Here is a 27796-nt window from a genome sequence, read left to right as displayed (position 1 = left end):
AAATCCATAAATAAGACTCTAAACTGTCTGCTTAAATATATGATTTAATAATAATAATAATAATAATAATAATAATAATAATAATAATAATAATAATAATGAACTAGGCACAGTGATAAAGGATGTTGCGTAAAACAAATCGAGAAAATCTTATCGATTATAAAACGGTTCAAAGTCATAATCAATCATTTAGTTTTATTACCAGTATAGTTAGTTTTATGTCACATTATGTATATATATGGTGTCGAGATAAGTAATTTATAACAACAAACAGAAGTGGAATGCTTAGCAGCAGCAGCAGGTTGGGAAGATCGAGTCGAAGAGAACGGGAACAGAGAGTAATTTTTATGGCAATAAGAGACGATGAATTTTGAGACATTTGATGGAGGATTTGCAAATGGAGTTTTGAATATATGGTTTTCACATTATATATATATATATATATATATATATATATATATATATCTTGACGGCAACTGTTCAGGGATAAGAATATGAGCTGATCTAGTTTAATGAGCCAAAAGAAGACAATGATACAGGAATCTGGAACATATACTCCAACATATATGACAATGAGATAGCTCCACTAATTCCTTTTAGTTTTCAGTTTTTCATCTGATTATTTCTATTCGCTCTCCTATTGTAACAGCTTAGACTAGTACATGACTGTGATAGGTTTCACATTGTTTTTGCTTATCTGTAACTGGAGCCGTAAAAATGGAGTTCCCTTGATATTTGACCATCAGTCAACCATATATCGCTGGTACAACTAGTGAGATCGATAGAATAGTTAACCCTATAGATAGGAATTAAAGAGTTGGAAGTTCGTGCGAGTTGTAGCAAATCTACGTTTGTTTGAAATGTGGTATTTGTTAAACATCATTATTTAGTGCGAAATCCTCAAGTAACATGGAATCTTACAACAAATAATCTATCACCAACTTATAACAGACATTTTTAAATCAAATTTTGAATGAATATAAACACTTGCTACTTTAATGCTTTAAACTTTGATGATAATCAAATTAAAAATTGGCATAATAAATATAACAACAGGTGTGGTAGACAAAATAACACCATTACTATAGATTGCTGGATTATAATACTGATTGATATTAGTTAGAAAACCACTGACAACCAGGAAGCACTAAACACCAGTTCAGTTTTAGTATTGAACTCCTTAGTGTTGAGCATCCATGACCTTCGGTCTTGTACGAAAGCCCTTAGCCTCTAGACAACTGAACTAGGATCCACTAGTATATATGTCTAAATTTAATCAATTGTGATATTGCACATGAACACTATTGATCACCGATTGTGGTCTAGCAGTTAAGCATCCATTACTAAGGTTGAATGTCCTGGGTACGATCCTCGGTGGAGTCGAGTACGCGTAAAGCAGATAAATCTCGTGCATAGTCTAAACAGCTTTCCAGTGTTTCCAAAAGTTTTCCAAGATCGATAAGGGTCGTAATGTGTTAAAATAATATCATTTGAATATTGCAAAAACAGAAGTCAGACGCGGAACAGTTCTGTCATAAGTATTAAATATTCTTTCTTTTTAAGTTTACTTTAACCTGAGTACGGAGAACTTTCATGAATTAGATTTTCCATCACTTCGCATTTGGCCACAAAAGTTTGCGGTTTCTATGATGCACTCAAGGAAGACTAGGTGTGGGTTTCATTTCGTTAGTAGATTTTTCGCTTTACCAAATAAGTTACAGGGCCGACAGTGTCATATGTAGAACCCGTTACAATAACAACTATGAAGGATAGCCAGGTGACGGATACTCTGAGAGCAGTCAACACAATTTATCATTTGACTAGATTGAGAAACTATCCATGCGATAGTACAACTGTGTGGCATAGTAACTACGCCAACTTTGGCAGTTCGAAAGAGCGCCTGAATGCCCTCTGCGCTTCTTAGATACTTTAAGAAAGGCCTACGAACGAGGCTTTCGATTTTATTAAAAGCAGGTTTCACCAACTCCATCAAGCTGGTTTTCACAGTAGGATCATTGTGTTCCTTTGAGGTTGATCTCACCAATATCTACGCGAAATGTCTCTCAACTAATTATGTCACTCGGGAATTTTTATCAGTAATAGACCGACCTATGAGAGCCACGAGTATAATCTGTTTGAGATATTCTAGACTAATCTTATATCTGGAATACCTTCAGTATGAAATTATATAGCTGAAAATAGTTCTCAATTCAGACTTGGTTGATGGAGGGAAAATGAAAATACAGTATGAATGACCTAAACATATTTGATTTGATTATTAAGAACGGTTGAAAGGTCTTCATACATTGCACACATATGTACGGTCTATCTATTAACTAAATTGCAGATCGACAACTAATCAACCAATCACATTATCTAGTCTTATTATACACCATGAAAACACCATAAACATTCCAAATCTTAGAAACCGAACCTTGAGTTGTTATTTAAATAGGTGTTTTTATCACCGAGCTAAAGGTGATCTTCTTTCAAAGTGTTAGATATATACTTATTAAAGTTATTTAATAGGAAAGAACACATTACGTCGGATAATAGAAGCAGATATGAATAGGAACTGGAAAGGATTGCCTAGGACAGGGTTGGATGGAGAATGCTGGTGAGCGGCCTATGCACCTTCACGAGGAGTAACAGGCGTAAGTAAGTAATAGAAAAGTAGCACACCCTTTACCAAGATCTTGGGAGCTCTGAACATTTTTATGGTGTAAAGGGTTAAGAATAAATCACGTTTATATGTCCATCCACCGTCTACCTCGAAGTGCGTTTGTTGTCTGGTGTGGAAGGAAGCTGTCAAATCAAGATATGTCATCAGTACATGAAATCATGGACTGTAATTCTAAGCCATGTTGGTGGGTGTAAGATGCCTGATGGAGACCCACATGATAAAGGCTATGATCGATTGAAGACATGGGTCAGAAGTAGTTACAACGATCCAGGTCCATTTATTTTAATACTAAACTTTATTTATTGAATACTTCCTACATACCTTTTCATCCCATCTTCTGGAATCATATTCTCAGCGGCCAACCTTTCTCATTTCAATTCTTCTCATTTATCTATGTCAATCGTTTCACATTATATCTTACCTAAATGTGAAATTTTAATACATATTTGGTTGTAAGCAGCTGATGAGAAACCACGAAATATAATGAATTCACATTATTCTGCATCCACGTATGTTCAGTTCTGGCTTTATTTTAATTCATAAAGGGAACTAATTGCATAAAATTTCTCACTATTATTGTTGTGATTATTACTGCTTCTTCGATATCTATTTTGTTGATTTCATCTCCCCGTGCTGACATGGTGTGATGACTTAAGCTAATGCATATTTATGCCAAGCTCCATAATAATTAAGAAAGACTCATTAAGGGACAGAATCTGTTCATGATACCATTAATGGCTAGAATGAAACATTTCAAGAGGAGCAGATATTCACATTGGTAAAAGTGATATGGCATAAAATCGGTTACAATACCACCGAGCTGAATTAATCATTCACATTCCCCTCTAAATTGATACTTTCCACTCGCTAATCTCAGTAATTTCATTTGAAATTAAATCTTTTATATATTAGTATTCCTTAGTATGATTCTTGTAACGATCAACTAACGATCCAGTAGGGTTAGTGATAGATGATATGAAGAGCCAATAAGGAGTAGCCTAATGAAAAGTTTAATCGATGGCAATTACAAGTCGCCTAAAGGTCAAGTGTATTTCATCGGGTAGCCCAATACACTTCCTCGCTCAAGTAGTCATTCGGGGGGGGGGTTAACACGTAGCACACCTTGTTAGTATCAGATTTCGGACACAGCACATCACAATAGATGACACTCATGAAATCTAATCAAAATGAAACATTAAAAAAAAACTAGTAACTAAATAATATTTAATAAAAATTCATAAACAAAAATAACCAAAGAAAACTTGGCAAAATATCACAAATATCCATCACATACACAAAAAGTAATAATCGAACTGATACCTTAAATGATACATGTTCATACAAATATGTGTCAATACATATACATAAACGAAGTAATCAAAAGTAGATACAGTTAATTTGAAAATATAATAAAAACAAGAAAACACAAAAATTTATGCCACTTGCCTATGCATAAATACAATAATAACATGAAACACAGCCATCTATATAAACTTCAAATCATAATGCACCTAAATCACTATGGTTATATCACAAATTTCAATATCACAACATGTAGTAACAAAGTAAGAGACTGAAAGAATAAGTCACTAATAGATTACTAGAATAAAAATTTTAAGCATTCTTAAGGATATTTACTATTTGGTTGACGAAGTAAATTTAAAAAAGTTTCATCATCTATATGTTGAATAGAAAATCGATTATATTCTTCATCATCATGACAACCGACATTGTAACTATTGGGAACATTACTATCCCGTATATTATAATCAAGTAATCGTTGTCTATCTGTTGTTTGTTTAATTGATTCATTTTTTAAATACATTTCATAGAATTTATTTTTTGTTTTTATTTTATTTTTTAAAGTGTTCATCTTATTTAATTCAATATTACAATATTGTTGTTTTTGTTTATCATGTTGAGATTTATTACGTAAACGTCGTTGAAGTAGAAATGAATTTGGTTGATAAATAGAATGTTTTAACTTATTATTATTATTATCATCAGGAAATAGATAATCTTTAGATGAAATACATGTGCATATTATGTATACAATTGATACGGTTGTACAACATAATAAAACAATTCCGACTATTATTTTGATTGATCAAGTTTTGGAGAAGAGAAGAACACAAACAATAAGATGAGATAAAAAAGCATATACTATCATCAAAAGTAATCTCTCTCGCTATATATATGTATGAAATCCTAGACTTATAGTCAAGTAGCCCCCAAATGCCCTGGTATAGCCGAGAGTAGAGTGGGCCCGCCCTCCCTCTCGAAATGCTCTCACACGGCCACGCGTACACAGCCTCTGCCAGGGAAGTCCTACTCGCTGCCTTCTCGTGGCGGGGGTGTCGTTTACGAAATTGAGAGGACGAAAAGCGGATGTCCGGTGCTTTAACTGGGTTGGTGGATATGGAGTCCATATAGGGGAGTTGGAAAACCCTCATTCCAAACCAACGGTGCGCATGGGCTCCAGTATCCTGAAGGAACAAATGGCGCATAAAACAATCCTTGGTCACCGGCTACCATGGGACTGAATCTCCTCAGGATACTCCATTGCCTTGTGGGTTAGACCTTTAGGTTGAAGGCTCCGGATGTGGCCCCCTAAGAAAACCACTTGCTTCGGTTTGGGCACCCGGGCAGTATCACAGCCCTCACACATATCAAATGAGGTCTGTGTGGCGCATATCTACTTGGTGCCTCCTTGTACCAATATTTATGTGTTTAAATAAATAAATAAATATAGTCAAGTAAAAAGGATGTAACATTGGTAGTATATGAATGAGCAAGTGAACAATTAAGTTAGGTTAAAACAGTACCGGTTAAAATGAGTAAACAGGTACTCGAACAAATAATTATGATACGATACTTATGTAGTAAACGAGAGCTCGGGTAGTGTGAACCAATTTATTGTCTTTTTTGTGTGTAAAATTACACACGACACCTTGTCAAAATATGGAAGCTATACAATGATCACATTATTTGCACATTCTTCTTCAGTTGTTATTTACATACTTTGTGATTGTTCTAATTATGTTGTTATTTCAATCGTTCTGTTTCCCTTCCTGTTTTTTTTCTTAATTCAATCTTCTGTTGGTAGATATTGCACTCGCGACTGGTGATACATACTACTTATATGTGCCGGCATAAATACCATCCACCACACTTATATTATACTGTGCAAACAGTAGATTGATAAGGATATTATTAGTAACACAGGTGGATAGCTATCTTATATAATGGGTGATATGCTTGACATACGGTTTATTGAATAGGAGGTTTGAAATCCACTTCACTTAATCCTCTTATGAGAAAATATGTAATATTAATGAACAGAGCTTATAGTGTGATTCATAAATGGGTGGACAAATTACTATGTAATGGCTAATTTCTACTAAGTTGAATTAGAATAATTCGTAACTCTTGATATAATATTCGGATTAAGTTATAATACAAGAGAACTGTAATATGTATAATACTAGTCTAATATTTATGATAATGAGCCGACATTTACTGTATGAATATTGGGGATGTTAGATCTCCAGAACTCACTTGGTAAATGTCTTATTTTTGTAACTTAATTTTGAATTTCATGTTCTCGCATCAAAAGCGCCCGTTTTCACCTTCATGTCGTTGTCCCCACTTGGGAGGACCTTAAATATCATCGGTTCGTTTTTTTTAATCTGCTACTTTGTAACGTTTCCCAAAGACATTTTTATGCTGTATATATACGCTTAAGTTGTGCGTGCTTCTAGCTGCTTGTGAATACATTTCCCTTTGCTGAACCTGGACTTCACTCAAGTTAGACGGGCTGGAACGCCTTAGAATAGCTATCTTATTGGTTATTGTGTTGTTCAGTCTTCGTTCCGTTCGCAGATTTAGGCGAACTCGTAATCTCTTCAAACATAGCAATTAGCCATTAAGTTATATATATTGATTAATAAGTTTTGCATCTCCGTAAGAGTGCTGAGGGTACATTTATGCCACATGCTTAGTAACTCTGTATATGCTACCAGTCTGTATATTTGTAGAGAATTTATGCCTACGAAAATTGATTTTGCTATGCTCTGGAGTGTAAACAATCATTAATGTTGTATTGAAAAATCGTTTCACGGATACACATATCCATTCGATTACACTGAAAGTTTTGCTTTTTAAAAAAATCAGATTTGTCCAAAATGATTAGAAGTCATCTTCCAGATAGAATAGACTTATAGTTATTACTAGTGTTACTTAGTAATGTTTTGTATCAACCTGATCATGCCTGTAAAATGACGTATATTATGCAATAATTCTCGGAATCTATTATTATTATTATTGTTTATGCTATCTGAGTTCCGTATTAAATACTTTGACGTAGAGTAAAATAGGAAATCGATAACTAACTTCAAGATGGAACTTTTAGATGGCTTTCAAAGCATAACAACAGATTATATGGGATTCAAAATCCTGATTTCATTTAAATATCTTCCAACCATATATCTTAAATCACAATAGATAATTCCTATTGTTTTATGTATCAGCTCCTAATGGCCTTAAAGATAAAACAGTTGACTAGATTTCAGGATTGTTATGTTATGAGCTGTTGTTTGTCTCGGTGTATTAGTCAGCTAATATCCGTAACTAATATTAATATCCTATTGTACTAATCTATCCTTATCCTTCATAACAAATCACACACACCCTAATAAAATGAACATAGTAACGAGTAACTCCGGAGACACTGTGTATTTTGTGTAATCAAAAATGGCAAAATGTTTTGTGACAGAGAACGTGATGGTGAAGACTCGAGTTATACTGAGGATTTAGAAGTGAACCACACATACTTGGATTTAAATAACTTGTGGAGAATAGGGAATGTTATGTTTGAAGAGATCATGAGATCACCTAAAATCGGCGGACGGAACGAAGGGTCAGAGACACAAAGACAAAACAAACTAATTACTCCGATGCGTCCCAGCCCTGCTACTCCAGGGAGAAGACTTGGTTCAGATAAAGAAAATGTATAATCTAGAAGCAGCCAGAAGCACGAAAAACCAAGTATACATATTCATCATAAAATAGCGTATTAAAACAGGCAACGAGTCAATGACATTTACCGTCCTTCCAAGTGGGAAATACAATTTAAAGGTAAAACTGGGCACTTTTAGCGCGAAAACGGGAAATTCAAACTTCCAAAAACTACAGAAATAAGACGTTTATCAGGTGATTTCTGGGGGTCTAGCATCTCTAACACGGGAAAATGTAACAATTACAAAGCAGTAGATGAGAATCTGTCAACATTGTATGTGCGCGGTAATTGACAAATAACTTCGAGCAAACTATTGAATAAACTAACCAGTGAACATATCCAGAAAACTCGAGAAGTAGACATTAACACCACTACCATCATGAAGGAGTGACATCACACGTGATAAACTACCATTGTTTGGAGCTGGTTTATTTAAATTGAGTAAGGCACACATCAGTGGATAAATATCAATCAGATGAATAGAACTAATTATTTGACCGCCACCAACAATCGTGCTCCTGAATCCTGGTCCCGTAGCTAGAAAGAATGGAGACATTTCATCATGGTCCGGATCATAACCATGATCTCCACGTTTAGCTGAAATACAGTAAACAAGGAGCATTACTGAATGAATCCAATATATAACTAGATAGAATTTACCAGGAGATTGAAATCTAATGAGTAATTGTATTAAGGTGAATAGCGTAGTGTCAAAACTAAATGAATCGCCTTATTAATCACAGAATAAATATTTGAATGTTAGAAGGTTCAATTACATCTGACGACCTACTATCAACGTATTTATCGAGAATAAATGAAGTTATCATAAGGTGAGGTTATATGATTTGTTGAAATTTCCAATGGCTAAGAAGGATCAAAAGAATACGGATCGATAGATGATACAATACAATGTAGTACAATAATGAATTTTCACAGGACCGAATTATTGATGTAAGTCCTTGAATAATTTGTAGTTTAAATTAAGGCCGCTAGACAAAAGTACGAGTTTTTCTTGCGATCGAATAGTATATTCATATAAAAATTATTAACAGGGGAATAACACGACTAAATATTATAAACGATTGACCAGTATTAATTTTTCGGGTCGTTCACTACCCAATGGATTAAGTCCTAACTGTTGAACCTAATTCTATCTCATCATATCAAAAATATGACACAGAGACTATAACCTATGATCCATACTTCTTATAAACGTTAATGACGCCAAATGACTGCCCAAGACTGAACAGATGATGCACAGTTCGAAGTTGTGACCCATTTTTCAAAATAGTGCCTGAAGCAATAAGACAGAAGTGACTTTATTTACCACTATAAATATGTGAACAGATGGGATGTCAAGACCTAGATATATTAAAGATTTGATTAAGTGAAATGATCAATTTGAGCTTCTAAAATTTTGACTGTTACTCTTAGACAGAACGACAGGTGAATACTGGCAGGTTGGGGTTGGTATGAACAATGTGGCTATATGTTGTAAACCTTGGGTAAAATAGCTCGGAATTGGTCGAAATGGAGTAGATGTATTCACTCCTTGTTTACTCCCAAAACGTATGTCTAAAAACTCAATACTTTTTGTTCCGCGAATACATTCTTTACAGCAAATTACTTCCTTTAAACCCAGTATTTTTGCTACCACTGATACTTTGGTATGCATTTTGATAATTTCATCTCACTGTGTTCATATTGCGTGTGAACTTTGAACGATGCATATTTGCTTCGGGCTCTACATTACTGTCTGATTGATAAGACAAACTCTATAACTGTTTCTTGAACGTACTCAAGTCCAGGCATACGTGAAAAATGGGCTTATGCATAAACGTATCTTAGCTTGAAATCTTCAAAACAATCGATAGTAGTTCTATGATTCACTTTTATTGTTCAAAAAATACGAATGGTCATAAGATAACAGATTTTGCAATGCAGCAAGCAGGAGTTTAATATTATCAATTTTAGATGAAAATATAAAGGAATCATCCGAGTACCTATCTTCCTTCATTTATACTTTTGATTTTGGCTAACACAACCAATTTGATTTTTAAAAGTTGAACAAGAATAGTTTATACCAGAAATTGGAAAAATTTTAGGATAATAAAATCAAATGAAGCTGTTTATGTAACCAAAACAAGTAAGACGACTCGCATATCAATACTTAAAATACTATACTTACTAAATTTCGCAACCGATTTTCGTGATCTAACGATTGTCCACCCAGGCTCCGAATAAACTACCACTGGGCTTATTCGTCGATTATTCGAGTAGTGTAAACGAATAGGTATATTATCCTTCAAAAAAACATTCATCTTTGGATGTTTTCCGACCAGTCTTTTGTAGAGATTAATAGATGAGCTCCCTTTTAACATTTAGAAAAGTTTATATGAACGGACAAATTACCATCTTTTGGCCATAATGACCAAAACACACGATCCTCTGACCCCGGACTATAATACATGCTCTCGTTGATATAATCATGCAGAATAATTATTCTGTTAGCATCCACTCCAGACATTCCATGATCACTTGTTAAAATAATGTTAAGTGATGATTTTAGAGATGGCCTAGTATCAATTAAAGACAGTAAGTACCCAATATCATCATTTAACTTCTCGATAACATTAAAAATTTCGACAGAGTCAGGTCCGGTCAAATGACCCTGTGAGTCAGGTTCATGAAAATATATTAGACCAAGTGTCACTTCATCTAAATTTAACCACTTAATGGTTTGATTAATTCGATCAACTAAAGGAAGTTGATGGTTATATTGGGAATAATAAAAACTAGGTAATTGTCCTTTGAATGGTGTACTACTCCCTGGCCAAAACGTAACAGCACTTTTATGACCATGACGTTGATTTGTAACCCAAATTGGTTCAGACCCAACATCAAACCACTTTAATTGTGATAAATGCCTCGTATTACTCAAGTCAAAAGTATCATTAAGCTCAGGATCATAAAACACATTATCAACAATACCATGACTCTCTTCATGCATCCCAGTGACCAGCGATAAGTGATTTGGTCCTGTTCGAGTAATAAACTCATTATGTACTTTCATAACACGTATTCCGGTCTTCCAAATCCGTTCAAAAGAGGAAATGTTGACATTCCGAAGCTTAGCACGATCTAGATAATTATGACTGAAACCATCTAAAGATATTACAAGTAATTTTTGTTGTGTATAAGCCTCACAAATCCCTTGGAGCAAAATAAAAAATGGTATCCAGACATAACAGTGGCAGAAGCACTCCATAGTTATATAGTAACTATTCTGAAGGAAATTGCTTCAAAGTAGGAACATATGGAACAAATTTTCTAGTGTGCTTTTTTTATCGTCTGGTTTAATGCCTTTGTGTATGGAGAATAACAATATTCACTTCCACTAGCCCATTAAACAGCAGTTGGGACTAAAAAAAAAGAAAAGTCAAGATCAAATATTTTTATTTTAAAGTGCTATAAACTTGAAATTTGTTGTATTAATAAACTGCCATACCATCTTACTTTGGATTTGATAGTAATCGGGTCATTGTGAAACTCCTTTGAATATGTAGTGATAGATACTTACAACGAACGAAATTTTAAGCTTATGAAGTGTCTTACTAAGAAATGTTACCGTTGTATGGATAAATATGATTCTACCAGTACAGAGTATATTTAATATGGGAACTAGCCCAAATACTCGGACTGTGCGAAAATCGCAATAAATCTCCCAGTTATAGATTCTCAACAATCAGTAATTGCTTTATATTTCCTTGTGAAGAGTAAAAATAAGAAGTAAACTGATAAGATTAAGTCCTCGTTAACTGACTATTAAGGCAAATATCACCATAGCCCAGATACGGGAGGAGCTGGTTGCTGTAAACTAATGTGAAGAACAGATGAGTGGTCAAACCAAAAAGTGGAACTACTTGATGAAGTCATTGGTTGTAGGACTATAACGTGTTTACAGCTACAGTCACACTGCGTTAGGAGCGATATCATAATTTACGGACGAACTGATCGTATTTAAGATGACTAGTCTTAGATTCAGGAACGAAATTCACTCATTCATGTGGCTAAATACATTTTGGCGTTGTAGCTGATGTCAGTTCATAATGAAGACCCCAACTCTAATTCCAAACCCTAAATTCTAAACATAAATTCTAATCCTAATAGCTCACACTGGTTTGTAAACCTCAATTAACACAAGTAAGTAGGTGGACACTTTCAATTTCACTTTAGCGTCGCCTAAGTGTCGTTCATAAATTATAGTTTCATCTAGAATTCAGACCAACTCATTCTTCAGATACTTAAAAACCGACCAAAAAAATAGGTGTGGCAGCTAATAACACTTTTCAGAAGCTTAAACTGAAGTAAGTGAAGAGGAGATCAGACCCAGGAGTCAGAAGATGAGATTCAGACGTCTCAACCACAACTGCACTGTTAGGCTGACAAGAAACAACCACCCAAAAGACAGAAATAAATTGTTCGACAGAATCAGGATTTTTCATGTTACATATAATCCTGGAAAGCCTTACCAACACAAACACAAACATAAAAGCACATTTGACTACCCTAAACCTGAATAGGGCGGAAGGTTTAAATTGTCTCCGTACGACATCCAATATCCTCAAACGAATTTACATAATTTAATTAATTCTTTGTTCTAGATACTTGATGCAGTGACATAGCTTCAGGAAAATCATGTCGTCCAGTGTGTGTGACCAAGCCATTTAACTGTCTAGAAGCTCTTTGTTTGTGATTGTATGCTGGTTGTTATAGAAATAAACATCCCACCTACCTCCGTATATATTTATCGACATAATCCACATCAGAGAATAACGGGATTAAATAATTAGATTTTGGGCATGTATATTTTATGTACTCGTGACGAAGAGGGGAGAGCGAAGCGGGTCGGAGAAGGCAAGTGAGACAACTCGATATAATCAAGCGTTCAGATTCATATTTCGGTTCAGATTTGTGTAGTAAGAACAGAAAGCCTATTTCCCATGTTACTCTTTTTCTAGCGTGCCTCTATGAGTGTCTGTTCTTCTCTTGAATGAATCAACTGAAGGTGCAGGCACTACTGCGTCGGGTAACGGGTTCACAGAATTGATGACTTAGTGTGAAAATCTGTGTGCAATGGGCATTTTGTTGATTCCTCGCCTTTATACTCGCCCATGTAAATCACCAGCGTAGATGATCTATCTCGAATGACAGGGGGTTTACTAGAGTTAGACGGGAATTGTGTGACGAACCAGCTAACGTCGAAGTCACACCTCGCGGTCAGCACCTTACGTGGATTGCCCCATCGACGTATTGAGGTACTATAGATGCTTTGAAGACTGTACAACACAAGGGACATTATTACAGAAATATATTAGTTAAAGTAGATACAAATGAAAGTTAGACCACCGCCTCATGGGCCAGTCCATGGCGTACGATAAACTGATGCGTGTTGGTTGTCCTTGACCCTTACGGGGATCGACGATTTGTTCAATATTCAGTGACCCAACTGCCGGATTATTTGGTTGGGGCTCAGTGACATTTCACTGGCCATGCACCTGCTATGTCCTCTGAGATGTTTCGATCTATTGTGAATCTCCTTTGAAACAATTGTTTTCAGTTTGAGCCCAGTTCTCAAGTTTGGGCTGTATTAAGGTTTTGTATACTGCAATGAACATGGTAGTGTAGCGTGGCGTCGAGTTGGGATTAACTATGAACACCGCTACAGAGAAACACGTGCCAAGTTAATCAGAAGGCGAAGATTGGACGTAACGAAATAAATCCATAAAATCCCCGAGAAGCCAAATATCAGAAGGCAATTAATGGACCAAATCGAGATATATTCGCTGGCGATCTCGTGGTATCGAAAGGATACCGAGATCGTGCCAGGATAAAAGCTGGGTTACAGAACGCGAAGTCACAATCAAAGTGTAAGAATCAGAATGGAAGCACAATATAGCTGTCATTAGCACAGTCAAACAAAAGCACATTAAAACAAGCACTGGTACAGTTGGTTATAATAATAATTGTTTTTATTAAACCAGTCGTGTTCTCGTGATAAATGTGAGTCACTACAGTAGTATCTAACTTATTAAATGTCCCTCTTAAAGCCCATAGGGTTTTAAACGACTTGTTTTCTGCCTCTCGGCAATGGGCCGTGGTCTTGAGATCATGACTCATTGTCACCTCAAGATCCTTGTGAGACCAAACCACGGGTAAAGGCACTTCTCCTATGTTGTACATATTTACCCTTGTATTCCCAAAGTGCATGTAGACACACTTCGCTGCGTTGATAGCCATCAGCCACTGCTTAGACCAGTTAGGTCTTCCTGAATTACGTATGCATCTGCATCTCCTGTTATTCCTCGTAAGAGTCTTACATTAGCGTATAGTAACACTGTGGACTCGATTATACTTGGAAGTTCATTTAAATACAGCATAAAAGGTGAAGAACCTAGGAAAAAACCCTGAGGTACTTTACTAAGTACTGGTCTCCAGGTGAGGCATTTAGAATTCGCTATTGCTTTCTGCCTACGACCTACTACGAAATCCTTAAGCTATTTTAGGAGGGGTCCGGCAATACCTTTGTGATTACTATTCCTAGTCTATTTACCCATGTTTATTTGACCTTCTATTTCGAACGATTAACTATTGATAAGAGCTTTGTTATTGTAGTTTATTATTCTTACCACTATCTGTTCACCTGTCTTCGTACTATCAACTTGTACTTTTACCTATTATGTGTAGTGACTTATTCTATTTCATTGTGATTATTGACTCATATTGCCTTTATTGGTTTAAAATTTTTGTATAAATATTCATGTATATTAGAGTAATGCCTGATGACGATCTAATTGAAAACAATTTTTCGCTTATATGTGTTGTTCTAATACCTATATTTTCCGGGTTCAAGAGCAGTCTGTTTGTCGGCATCTTATCAAATGGTTTGCTGAAGTCTATGTAGACAACATACACTAATTTTCCATTGTCTAGGGTCTTTGTCCATTGCTCCATTTCTATAAGGAGGTTTATTGTGCAAGATAAACCTTTTCTGTAACCATGGCGTTGGCTGTTTAACAAGTTGTTGGTTCCCACGACACTGGAGGGACTGACGTGTCTATAGTTTGATGGAAGTTGTCTTGGTCCTGTTTTATGTATGGGAGTAACGACTGCACCCTTCAACTCCATATGTAACACACCTTGGTCGAGTGACATATTAAATATCACAGTTGTTGTGGCTGTAACATATTGTGCGATTCGTCTCAGGGGTTCGGGATGCAGTTCATCAGGTCCTGTTTACTTTTCCGTGGCTAAAATGTGAGTAGCCTTAATCATATCGTCTTGATTAAAATTTACTCTGAGCGGATGGTTTTTGACATTGTATTTGGGTCCGTTTCTTTGTCTAGGATAAGTTCCCGTGTGAAAACTGCCCCAAATAGTTTGTTCTAGCCTGCGCTTTTTCTTGATCATCCTCTGTCATTTCAGTTAGGTCAGGAATCCAATGTTGCATCTCCTGGGCTGCTTGATTGCAGATTGTGCCAACTGCATTCAGGATTTTCTCTGAGCTTCCCGAATTTTCGTTTATCATAATAGCCGTAAACGGAAACGCCAAATACATATTGACCACACTTTGTCACTCGATTTGTATGACGAGAACACTCCACCCGTTTTTCGCATAGATATCTAGACTACAAGGCAGTGGAGCAACGTTAGGAAATGGAATTTCATGGTGGCTGGTGACCAACAATATGTTCACACGTCATTTATTTTTTCAGGATCCCGAAGCTTCTTGAATTATGGTTCACTATGATATTAGTATCGCTCTCATAAAAGACTTAATCCTAAAATTGCAGATTCGTCATGATATAGCTGGAGATAGAACAATGTATTTATTAAGAGTAAAAGCAAGCTGTACAGAGCGACCACATCTGTGAGGCTGAGCCATGCCATCTGGTCAATCCGAATTCCTTCGATTCATTGTTCCAACCTTCTTCATCGTTGGGTTTTTTTCCGCGTCAAATGTTGAACATCTATTTTCCCAAGTGTCTAAGGTTCAGCTTTGAGGACTGTGTGGATAGTGTCCAGTGCGAGTACAAGCTCACGTGCACCATATGTTTGGAATCAGTGTTTTCCAATTCCCATAAGTGGATCCTTCATATCCACCAACCCAATTAGAGCACCGTGTATTTGTAGTGGCATTGGACAATAACCACACAATCCACAAAGCTGAACACAAGACTACTCAGAAAATAGATATTCAATATTTAACGCGGAGAAATACCTAACGATGGAGAAGGCGCGAACGAGGAGTTGAATTGACTGGAGTTGATCGGATGGCATGGCTCGGCCATGCAGGCGTGGTCTCTGCTGAATGTTGCCTTATATCTTCTATTCATATTAAATATATTGTTCCTTCTCTAGCCTAACCTTGTTCTACATCATGTATTGGTAATTGATACGACACAGTGAGTTGGTTTAGTCGATGGTGTGGCTTCCACGTAAGATCTTATAGATTAGGCAGTTATATCATGACAAATCTACAAATTTAGGGTTAGGTCTATTATTAGAGCAGTACAAATATCATAGTAGACCATAATTCTACATATTGTTGGGGTGACCCAGAAAACTTCTCGCAAAAGTCAAGAAAGAACTCAGGAAAAACGAAGACGTATTTTATTACAATGAGCGTTCACAAGAAACATCGAGAAATTGAAAAGTCAAATGTAGAGTTTTTGATTGGCTGATTACTTATACTGCTTCTATGTTTAGTAGCATTCCCAAATTTTCGGGAAACCCAGGGAAATCTAAAATACTATAAAAACCCTATATTTTCTCTACTAAAACGAACCTTTGAGTAAGGTGTTTTTCGTATATTTTGCGCCTTTTCTCTCATGTTCGGGTTGTTGTGTAATTCTAGCTTGGGAGTTACGAGAATAGCTTGGGAACCGAATACAGCATTCAGTTAGCAAGACTTATCGTTTATTCGCTTTTCGTCCTCTCAGTTTCGTGAACATCACCCTCGCCGCGCGAAAGTGATGTGTAAGACTTCCTTAGGAGCGACTTTGAATGTATGTGAAAGCATCTCGAGAGGAAGAGCGATCTCTCACCACCATTGGTCGTGTCAGGGCATTCGCGTGTGTGTGTAAACGTTTGAAAGACTGACTAATTAATGTTCTGAAACAGTTTGGACTCATTCCAACAGAATGCACATTAAACTAGTTTAGAGTGTTCCTGGATTTTCTACACTATAGTACCATTGCCGGTTACTCTATTGCTAGTGTCATTTCAATTGCGATAGAACTGCTGATGATTTAAATTTAGAGTATTAACACAAATTCAGTTCCTTTATTACTTCAGTATTAATATTATTTCAGTCCGCTTGTGTCTACTCAGTTTTAGCATTACTGATGTACATTCTGGCTAGAAGTTGATGTCCTCTTCGAACCCTGGGCAAGAGTTGCACCTTATCTTCGCGAATATACTATTAATAAAGCACCGGTAATTAAAAAGGATAAGTATTTATATACGCAATCATGGATAAAAGTATGTTGTGAGCTGGTGATGGGCAAGAACAAAGTACAACAAAATTGCCACATGGCAATCGACCGTATGGGAATAATCATTCTGTCCAAAATTTAACATGAATGTGAGTAGGTGTTATGAGGCATCTGTGAAAGTCACTAAATTCCTTACTAATTGTCATCTGTTCCACATGTTTGTTCGTTTGGCTGTTTAGATACTTTACCTATTCATTCATCTTAAAACTCATTTATTTCGAGAATTCTTTTCATTTTTGGTTTCATAATCGTCACATTGCAACCAGCTTTTCAATTGCCTTGTAACAGAAAAACGACTATCTTTAGCAACTCCGTCCTTCTGGAACAGCATACATCATATGTAAAAAGATCAACTTTCAAATTGTTACCAATTTAACTGGGACTAATGTGAAAAAGCTGGAGTATGAAGTTTATTTAGTTTATGTCAGCCATCCCAAAAAACATATGGCATTGGAAAAACGAGCTTCACTCAAATTCAAGGTCACGTGGTACGTTGATGGATTACTATTACGTGCTCATTAAAGTTCGATATAACTTATTAAGAATACTTGTAATATAAGTAGTCTTTAAAACCTTGAATTACTCAAAGTAAATTGTCTCTGTGTTTTGTTGCTTTCTCATCATAGTAATGATGTATTGGTTGTAAATGTACTCCAAGTTCGGGCCACAATACAGATTTTGTTTTCCGTGCTTAGTTAATAGCCTAAACGCCTTGACCGACGCGGCGAGACTATAAATTATGGACGAATCAATCAAATATAAGATAACAGGTCTCGGATATTGGGGGGCAATTCGTTCATCCATTTGGGTAAATATAGTTTCGGCATTATAGCTGATGTCAGTTCGTGATGAAAACTCAAAATCTAGTTTCTAGCCCTAATCATCAACTGTAAATTATAATTCCATTTCCTCATGCATGTCTATAACCGTAATTTGACACTAGTTGTTAAGTGGACACCCCCAAGGTCAGCCTAGCGTCGCTCAAAGGTCGTCTATAAATTATAGTCTCGCCCAAATCTCGATACCTGATTGTTTTGGGTGATAATAAAGATAGTCTAGCCGAACGTCATATAATCACTCAATAGCTGCGACTGAAGTCATGCTTTTTACTGATTACAGTAGTATGAGACTTTTCTATCCGTATTGTGCTGTTGCGCTTATCGTTGTAGGGTAGGGGTGTGATATAATAAAAATGCAATTTGACGGAAAAATCGACTGAAGAGTAGGAACTAAGTGGGGCATGACAACTCTCTTTCTGACTACAGAACTTAGTCACATCCACCTGTTCTATTCATGGGTGTCTAAACATTCCCGTTAACAAAATCATTGGCTGCTAAAACAAGTGCACTATAGTCCAGCGCGTCAAACGATTAGCAGTTCTGAGGGTTGGAGCACATCCATTGAGTCTACCAGTTAGTATTGGGAACGAATATCTGAGATGAGTCTATAACTTATGAACGACCTTTGGGCGAAGTCGAAGTGACCGTGAACATGCTCACCTACTAACTAGGACTAAATTAGTGCTATAAACTAGTCAGAATTATGATTTACAGTCTATGGTTAGGGTTAGGAATTAAGTTTAGGGTTTACATCGCGAACTGACATCAGCTAACATGCCAAAACGCTATTTGACCAAGTAGATGAACTTCACACCAAAATCTATGATTTGTTATCTTAAATCTTATTGGTTCGTCCGTAAATTATAGTCCCACCTAAATCACATAATGAATCACAAAGAAGTAACAAACAGCATGGGTCAGGAAAAACTCCCAACAAAACAAGGACAACCACAACCATTAAGTTCGCAAAAAAGTTAATCATTTATGTGTATTTTTCCTGACCGGTACTATACTCTGATGACGCATCCATTTAGACATGACTGTTGTACCATTATAACCCGCTCATAAGTATAGGTTACATACATTTTTTCTGTTGGTCACGTTCACACTGTGGTGTTTTATGAGAGCTGACAGCCCGGACCGATTTTGAAAGCAGTCTGAGTCCACTAGTACCATGGAATAAGAGGGTAAACTAGCTGAAATTCAAACACCAGATTACATCAATAACTACTCTTGCTGACGTTGTGTGCAGATTAGTTGTTAACACATTGCTCGCGTACCCATGACAAACGACAGTTATATACCGTGGGCACTCGTTAACAACAGCACGTCAGCCTTAAAAGGTCTCGGTAGAATGGCAAATGTAATCACTTGTTTCGCATAGCTTGGTGTTGTCAAATGTGACGTAAAATAAAAGCAAGTGGTGAACACTTATCTGAAAAGGGGCTTTATAGGCTTTTTTTGCTTAAATGTATTTCCTATTAGGCATTATTCCTTTCCACTTACTTATTATTCGCGTGACGCGTTTCTAATGCCCTATTATGCCGGAATTTATGTGCTTTAAATAATTTTTCGTATGATGTAGTCACGTATAAAAGTTTATTTAGGTATGAGTTTCCAGAAAGTCGGGGGATTCGAAATTTTTGGCTGGTCGGTTGCCGGAAACGAGACCTGTGTTGCTGTACGTAAGAATGGTCAAGTATTCGGTTTCGATGTTGGATTTTCACCTAGACCACTCGTTTTTGCCGATCATATATTTATTAGGTAACTTAATAGTGAAGTTACCAATTTCTAGTCATGGACATGCAGATCATATTGGAGCTATTGCTCAGCATATGAAAAAGAGAGCCTTAAATAGTCTAGGAACAGCGACGTATTTCATGCCAAAGCATCTGGTCCCACATGTGAAGACTATTTGCGATGCTTTCACTGCTATGTCTGAAAAAGTTGACTCAGACTTTGTTGGTACTTTTGTTCCCGTTGAACCAGGAAATAAATATGAGGTTTGTTGTGCTTACATCATTTCCATGTGGTTCTGCACATTTTCAGTTATCGAATAATTGGCATGTTGTTGTTTTTTCAACTGATCACTCGATTACTAGTGTGGGTTATTTACTTTATTCTCGAGATCCTACTGGCAAAGAAGTTCCGGAAATAGCTTATTTAGGTATGTTTGAATGTTATTGAACGACTGGTTCTATATGAATGTCATTGTTTTGTTAGCAAACTAGTTCTTATTCAATTATATCCACAATACTGCTGATAACAATGTGATTAGCTGCTTTGTGTGAAGCTTAAACTGAATGTTAAACACTTATTTTGGCAAACCACACTACACATCAGAATAGGTGGTTATCCAGTTATCTCAGCTAGTTTAGATTCTCGGACTTTTGTTCGACCGTTTTTCTCCTTAAACTCTACGGTTAACAGTGATGGCTGATTATTTCCGCTACCCGTGTTAAGTGCTCTGTGAAAAATCATATTGGGATAGCTGTTACCCGTTTTCAACAGTGGTATTTCAACTTCAGTAATATAACAATGTACTTATATGTAATTGTACACCTGTGTGTTCTATCTTATATTTCTTATCTCTCTGATTTGTTGATTTTTTCCATTTTTTTCTCATTAAACGTGTTAACATGCTTTTTCTAAGTAAGGGAATTTAAACTTTCTATTCATACATGGTCGCTTTTAAGTCATTTCAGCCATTCTGATTTTATATGTTTAGTTCAAAGGTAAAATAATCCCCATTATATATATATATATATATATATATATATATATATATATGGGACAGTTACTTTGGCATTATTCAAGGGCTGTCTTGTTAAACATTGGCCTATTATCATATCTGTTATAAAAAAAACTGGGAGTAGTATACTGAAACTAATATATGGTAGCAGCTACTTTCTTTCAACGACCCGTTCTGATTGAATTTGCGAGAAAATGCATTGTGGTGGATTCCGCTTTGTCGGTCATCATCCATAGACATCTTGATCCTGGTTCGAAGATGCTCCAGGCCATGTTACCACACTTCATATCAGTACACCAAAAGAGGTCAATAAGATAAAAGGCGGGGGAGATTTAATATCAATAATCACTTAGTTTGCGTAAAAATATCACTTTTGTTTTTATAAGAAACTGCATATCGTACCCCTAGATCAGCATCCTAAGTTTGTATGGAATGCTTAAAAAGATTTTTGAAGAATCAGCATTCGATCTGTAGTTGGTGGGAATTTAAGTAAGATCTCCTAACAGACGACAATGTGGACCATTATTGTTCCGATGTCTTATTTCCCCATCAATATGAGTTTATAGGAATCTGCTCCTGGAGTGCTAGTTAGTGCTAAAAATCCATAAAGAAAATCATGGGATGCTGTTGCATTGCCAGATTCATGAAGGATAGATCCCATTTTCTCTCGATAAAATTAAATATATGACCACACAGTTTACGATATTCGTAAGTCGTAATTGTTGAAGCTTATGTCCAACCTGATTTGCCGTTCTAAAGTGAAGTCATCTGACATGCCACTTGTGAAGAGCCTTCAAGAGACCATAAGTTATATTTCGTAATCTGGAATCGTTAATACTGGTTGTATATAGAAAGGATGTCTTAGCTAAATAGGAATAGTTAATGAAAAGGACAAGGACATTGTTGACATACTTGAGTGCTGATGGAGGTTTGTGTGGGATTAACGATTACTGGTTGTTCATACCTCTAAACGATATTTATTCTGAATGGGGCTAAAGCCAAACAGTATTAAAATCAATGTCCTTATCGACCGCGTTATCACTGTTGAGCACGAGACAGTTTTTTAATATCAGTCAACTTTTAGTGAGTTCTTTTTGTAGTAAAATAAAGTAGCTAAATTCATTAATGCTAAGTGACAGCAAGTTGTAAAATGACGCGATTTTGACCATTTGTTAAATAATAAGTGGTAGTTGCGTCTGTATCATTGTACACTCCACTTTCCAACGAAATCACTACCCAAATATTTTAAAACCTTAAGGTATTTTGAACATTCGAAATAGTGACATTATTACTAAAACATACATCTGATTTACTTTACCAACCCATCAAATACTTTTTACCTATTTTTTGTTTGTCAAGTATTTTAAAAAAAAATTGGGTTTAACTACAATATTGAATGTCTATTTATCTTGTATTATTATGTAAATGTTCTTTTGTTTTGTTTACTGTTATAGGTGATTCTAGATTTACTGTTATTCGTGAAGCGAATTCAATCTGCCCAGATCTTTTATCATCTCGCTTATTGATAATGGAAGCAACATATCTAGATAGTCCAGATCGTAAGATTGAAAGCGCTAGAAGTCATGGTCATACTCATTTGGATGAAATTCGTCAGAATGCTTCTTTGCTAAAGGTAGTTGTTAGTTTTTTTTCTGAACTAAGAGGTTAGCTTTTATTCCGAACTATTCAGTTGTTAGTTTGATCCTTGTTTGTTTACAAATATTCTTGTATCAGAGTTGTAGTAAATTCGATTGCTACTGTGGACTTTGCGTTTATGTGGGTTTTTTTTAAGGAATAACATTTTTGTTGTAGCATTATTAAAGTGCAAATAGGCAATTTTCATAGCTACATAGACCTTATAAACACTTTTCCAATCTAAACCAAATTAATATTATTAGTACCGGTGATGTGTTCTCCGAGATAGATAGTAGGGGTGACCTTGAGTGCTGTTAGAAGTGTGAGAGCGGTTGTATTTTCCCTACTGCTCATACAGTTGGAGAATGATTTCTGTTGAGATGGTTGAGAAGGAAGCGTTTAGGGATGGCTTGTACGACTTGGGATTTTAGTCTTACCACTATCTTACCAACCTGTATTTCATGGCAAAACCCAAAAGAGTCATTGTTCCAGTCAATATACAGCTTGGTCGTGTCATCACGAAATGGAAACGCGACCACCACATCAAGGTAGAAGAGAAGTCCTCATAGTCTTTGTGAATGTATTTTTACTATCCTTATTATTATTAGTATTATTATTACTATTTTATTTAAGCAAATAAACATCAGTACACGGAGGCACCAAATATATATGAGCCACACTTCGTCATTCGATTTGTGTGAGGACTGGAATGCTGATCGGGTTCCCAAACCGAAGCAAGTGATTTTCTTAGGAGAACACTCCGCGAGCCTTTCACTTAGAGGTCTAGTCCACAAGACAGTGGAGCAACGTTAGAAGATGCAGTTTCACGGTAGCTGGTGACCAACAGTATATTCGCACGTCATTTGTTCCCTCTGGATCCAGGAGCCTATGTGCACCATTGATTTGGAATGAAGGTTTTCCAACTCCCCTAGGTGGACTCTCCGTTTCCAACAACCCAGTTAGAGCTCCGGATATTCGCTTTTCATCCTCTCAATTTCGTAAACAACACCCCTGCTGAGAGAAGGCAGTGAGTAGGACTTCCCTGATAGTGGCTGTATACGCGTGGCCATGTGAGAATATTTCGAGAGGGAGAGTGGACTCTCTCTACCCTTGGCCGTACCAAGGTATTTGGGGGCTTATTTCACACTGAAGTTATTATCACTTATTGAAGGGACTAAGTACAATCATCCGGGCCAAAAATAACCTGTACGCAAAACGAGATCAGTCAGTCAGCTACGACGTAGGACCAGACATATGCATCAGTCCAAGTTGCCACACCTCATTAACACGACAAAATGAACACCAGATTTATAGAAGCAGTTACTTCAGTGGTGGTAATATATAAAAGAAAGATTGTGTATCAACACTTAATACGGAAAGAAAGAATTGGTTCGTAGAAATAAAAGCATAAGGCAATTTTAATCTCACGGTTTAAGGGAAGAAAAAGAGTGTGTACCACCACATCATTGTGATCAATTCTGAGATATGTTATTTAGTCTCCAACAATTGGTTAAGGTGGTCGCGCGGACCCCAATCAAGTAGTCTGCATCTACCAAAATCGCTCAGGCTAGAAGTTAGTGACTTCAAGGACTGATACTAAATATTAATAAGAAAAGCTTTCAAGCAATTGGTACAGATTATGCTAATTATCATCAGTTTTCAGAAGAAATAGCATGAACTCCATTCCGGTAGTGCGTTGACATGAAGTGAGGTTCTACAACTTTTATCTGTACCCGTTGCGATTAAGCTAGTTTAGCTTAGAATATACGCTTCCCTGGATCCTATTGATTCAAGATTATATCTGTGAAAAGGGAAGAATATTAAGGAAATGAAGCAGTATGGAAAATGATGATTTGTAGAGTTCCGCAAACTAATCTTTGGACATAATGGAAAATAGTTGATACACTACTTTCCTAGTTATGTTTTGTAACTAATATAGCTTCACTGTTTCCCAACCTAATTGTTTTGTCACATCAATAATCAGGGGTTTTAACCGGGTTGGTGGAAACAGAGAGTCCACCTAGGGGAATTGGAAAACCCTGATTCTAAATCAATGGTGCACATGGGCTCCTGGATCCCGAGGGAACAAATGACGTGCGAATATACTGTTGGTCACCAGCTACCGTGAAACTGCATCTTCTAACGTTGCTCCACTGCCTTGTGGACTAGACCTCTAAGTGAAAGGCTCGCGGAGTGTTCTCCTAAGAAAATCACTTGCTTCGGTTTGGGAACCCGATTAGCATTCCAGTCCTCATACAAATCGATGATAACTACTACTGGCCTCATTGTTATTGTGTGGTGCATATGTATTTAGTGTCTTCTTGTACCAATGTTTATGTGCTCAAATAAGTGGATAAATCAATAATCTCCTTTAATGAAATTGTAACCTTACATTTATCACTTTGTATTCTCAGAATTTCATATTTTATTACTGCAATGTTCTGTTTGTAATCGATTGAAAAATCATTAATCACACTTAGAATTTTAAATTTATGACATATATAACCCTCTCACTGCAGGATCCTCATGTACCAAGATCTAATGAATAGCCGAAAGGAAATGGTAAGAGCAATACTTACATGGGAGTATTTAGCGGTCTTGATAACACCGATCGAGAAGTCAGTCGGACGATACTAGGGACTATAGTAAGAGGCGATCTCAGAGAAGAATTAGTCAAGACTTTTAAAGCTACTCATCAAAGTAGAAATAAGCGCTTGTATTTTCACTTTTGTCAAAACGATCTCTGATGAAAGTCGCAAGGTGTTTTAAAGTCAATATTCTTAGCAGCATGTTAATCATTATTAAAAGCATCATTATTAAATGAGTAGAAAATTTGACAAGGATTAGGACAGACAATAGTACCTCTTAAGTTAGTAGATTAGAGATCATATCCAATTTTTCATATAAGAAAAAAAGGCTTTAGGAAAAATGCTGCTTAGACGACAGAACACCTCGATAAATATCCCCCCTTTGTCTTATTAATTCATCACAATAAGTTTATAATCTTTAAATGTAATATTTCAAAACGGGCAACTTCATGTGTATCTAGGTTGATAGCTGATCGGGAAACTAATCATCCTGTGTAACTGGTTTTGACCTACCTGGTTTGTCAGTCTTGCCATGTGATGATAACTACTTCCATAACCTAATATTTCATTGAATCGCTAAATATCGAGACACAAAACTTGACATATTAACTGCAAAGAATCGTTATTTAACGAAATGATCACTTTAATAAGCAGCCTAAAATTACAACAGGAAAGGGATTGTCAGTTAGTGTTTGTGAAGATTGTTGAATTTCATTTAAATCATGAATCTATCTAAGTTAAATCACCACTGAAAATATGTAAACACTAAACGGTCGTTTCATTCTAGTATCGGACTTTTTAGCTATGCGCATCCGCGACCCCGCGCGCGGGAATCAAACCCAGGACCTACAGTTACACGCGCGAACGCTTAACCTCTAGACCACTGAGTCGGGATCCAAAAGTATAATTTGTACTAATTGATTCAATAATGTCATACATAACGGTGTGTTTTTAAATATGCAATAGAGAAATTTCTATTTCATTAACCCTTGGTTGATCGCTAATTTAGCTACATTAGTTTAGTGGTTAAATCATGTGGTTTTTGACAAGTAGGTTGAAGGTGCAAGATCCTCTTTACTCAAGCTTCGATTTATTAAGCTGAGTAATATTGTCAGCTGTAATGCACAACAGCGATGTGGGTCAAATTTGAGTTCCATTAGTATTTTGATGTTAGATGGTTAGAAGTTGGTCTCTAGAACTATCCATGAATCTAAATTTCGTTTTAGTTAAGGCTAATTGACAAAACATACTAACATGCTCCTTGAGAGAAGTGGTACTCTAATGTTAGGTTCAAACCCATATCTCCCAATTACATAGTGTAGGAAATCACCACTGAGCCATTTACATCTCGACTGACTTGTAGGACTGAGATATTTACATTAATTAATTACTAAGTAGTAACTAATTTCATTGATATTGTTATTCTTATTATCAACTTACTAATTCGTTGTATTTTATCAAATAAATTTCCACTTCTCGTTTTTTTTTTGAATATTTTCAGTCTGTTGATTATATCTATCTGATACACTTCTCAGATCGTTATGGTCATAATGATATCATCCGTCTTTGTCACAAAGATATGCCTGATTGGTTAGTCAATCGTATTATACCATCTGTAACTGCTAAACATTGTCTTGAAAGTAGATGATACTTATATTGATATTTCTTTTCTATAAATTTTTGTAAATTTTATGTAGTTTGTATAATTTACCGATAAAATAAAGAGAAAAGTTTTGATTGTTTTAAGTCTTTTTTTGGTTCTGATTATTGAGCTAAATGTATTGATAAATTCACATCATTATAAACGAATAATTTAGTTGGTGAATTATCTTCTCACAATAGGACGAAACTGTTGTCCAGTGCTTCCAGGTTTTCCATGATGATCTAGCTTCAATTGACTCATGGTGTCAACTATTGAAATTACTACAATCTTCACAAAACCTCTTCTGATACGAATTATATTCCTTTAGTTGGAAGTTCTTGTTTTAAAACTTTCTACTATTTAATGTGTGGCGTCGCGTCCCGTGACCCCCATTGTGAGATGTGATCAATAACCGTACACCTAAGGCTAGCGCCCATCCAACCAGGTCATCTGCTCAGCACCACACACAGTTGCAGGGCCATGTGCAGTACTCCTCCGCAGTTATGACATGGAGACTGGGTGGGAAGCCCCGCACTTGGCGGACAACACTCTCTGTCCAGTGCCCAGGAAGTTCTCCCAGAATCAGCGAGTGATTGTTTGTTTTTGACGCACTCTTCAACGAACTCCGAAATAACCACCGGTCAGCGACTGTTTAATGGTTACTAACTTTAAGTAAGTAGATTTTTATCACAATCGGGATTTGTGGAGATTGTAGTAGTTTTAATGGTTGGATTTATAAGTCAATCTTAGCTAGACTACCATTAAAAACCTGGGTTCGAGTCCCACGTTCAGCTTATATTGGCTTATGAATTCAACTATTAAGATGGGTTTTTGTTTAGCTAATCAATACAGTTATCCTACTCTAATATTTTACGAATATTTAAATTAATATCATTTAATAATAATAATAATAATAATAATTGTTCAATTTACAAGTTTATTGTGGAATGGATGAAATTTACTCCATTTAGTTATGAATTCCTTACGTTCTCGTGAAATATTGTAATTCTAGTAGTGTACAATCATGTTGTGAATGAGACTGTTGTCATTTATGAAATTAAATGTTCTTGGCGTTATATCTCA

At 36.1% G+C, this 27796-nt stretch overlaps 2 protein-coding genes across 4 annotated transcripts; one reads left to right on the top strand and one right to left on the bottom strand.

Annotated features, from left to right (window-relative positions):
- Positions 1–465: 465 nt before the first annotated feature.
- On the bottom strand, positions 466–12311 carry ENPP4_5 (Bis(5'-adenosyl)-triphosphatase enpp4). 3 transcript variants are annotated; one of them, XM_035729995.2, is made up of 5 exons: positions 12233–12311; positions 10113–11122; positions 9889–10071; positions 8028–8297; positions 466–4774 (listed from the first exon to the last, which is right to left on the bottom strand). In XM_035729995.2, exons 2-5 carry the CDS (start codon positions 10966–10968, stop codon positions 4308–4310), a joined length of 1776 nt encoding a protein of 591 aa, XP_035589311.1. In that variant the 5' UTR covers positions 10969–11122; positions 12233–12311; the 3' UTR covers positions 466–4307. The 3 variants fall into 3 exon arrangements, with proteins under 3 accessions (XP_035589311.1, XP_051064962.1, XP_051064963.1); XM_051217547.1 differs by having other exon boundaries at positions 466–8297; positions 9889–11122; XM_051217548.1 differs by having other exon boundaries at positions 466–10071; positions 10113–12311.
- Positions 12312–17678: 5367 nt separating this feature from the next.
- On the top strand, positions 17679–27544 carry MS3_00009209 (uncharacterized protein). Its single transcript, XM_051217546.1, has 5 exons — positions 17679–19860; positions 19892–20099; positions 20146–20263; positions 22303–22481; positions 26573–27544. The coding sequence occupies exons 1-5, from the start codon at positions 19706–19708 to the stop codon at positions 26717–26719; spliced, it is 807 nt and encodes a 268-aa protein (XP_051064961.1). The 5' UTR covers positions 17679–19705; the 3' UTR covers positions 26720–27544.
- Positions 27545–27796: the final 252 nt, after the last annotated feature.

This window comes from Schistosoma haematobium, chromosome 5 (genome assembly GCF_000699445.3).
Source record: "Schistosoma haematobium chromosome 5, whole genome shotgun sequence".
Taxonomy (NCBI): domain Eukaryota; kingdom Metazoa; phylum Platyhelminthes; class Trematoda; order Strigeidida; family Schistosomatidae; genus Schistosoma; species Schistosoma haematobium.
Note: the sequence above shows the minus strand (reverse complement) of the source record. Positions and strands in the feature narration are given on the sequence as shown.

Coding starts and splice junctions, on each gene's coding strand:
- ENPP4_5 (XM_035729995.2), bottom strand. CDS start 10,968: ATGGAGTGCTTCTGCCACTGTTATGTCTGGATACCATTTTTTATTTTG. Junction 10,072..10,112: donor GTCATTATGGCCAAAAGATG/GTAATTTGTCCG, acceptor AAATGTTAAAAG/GGAGCTCATCTATTAATCTC. Junction 8,298..9,888: donor AAAATCGGTTGCGAAATTTA/GTAAGTATAGTA, acceptor ACTGTATTTCAG/CTAAACGTGGAGATCATGGT.
- MS3_00009209 (XM_051217546.1), top strand. CDS start 19,706: ATGAGTTTCCAGAAAGTCGGGGGATTCGAAATTTTTGGCTGGTCGGTT. Junction 19,861..19,891: donor GCCGATCATATATTTATTAG/GTAACTTAATAG, acceptor ACCAATTTCTAG/TCATGGACATGCAGATCATA. Junction 22,482..26,572: donor AGAATGCTTCTTTGCTAAAG/GTAGTTGTTAGT, acceptor GAATATTTTCAG/TCTGTTGATTATATCTATCT.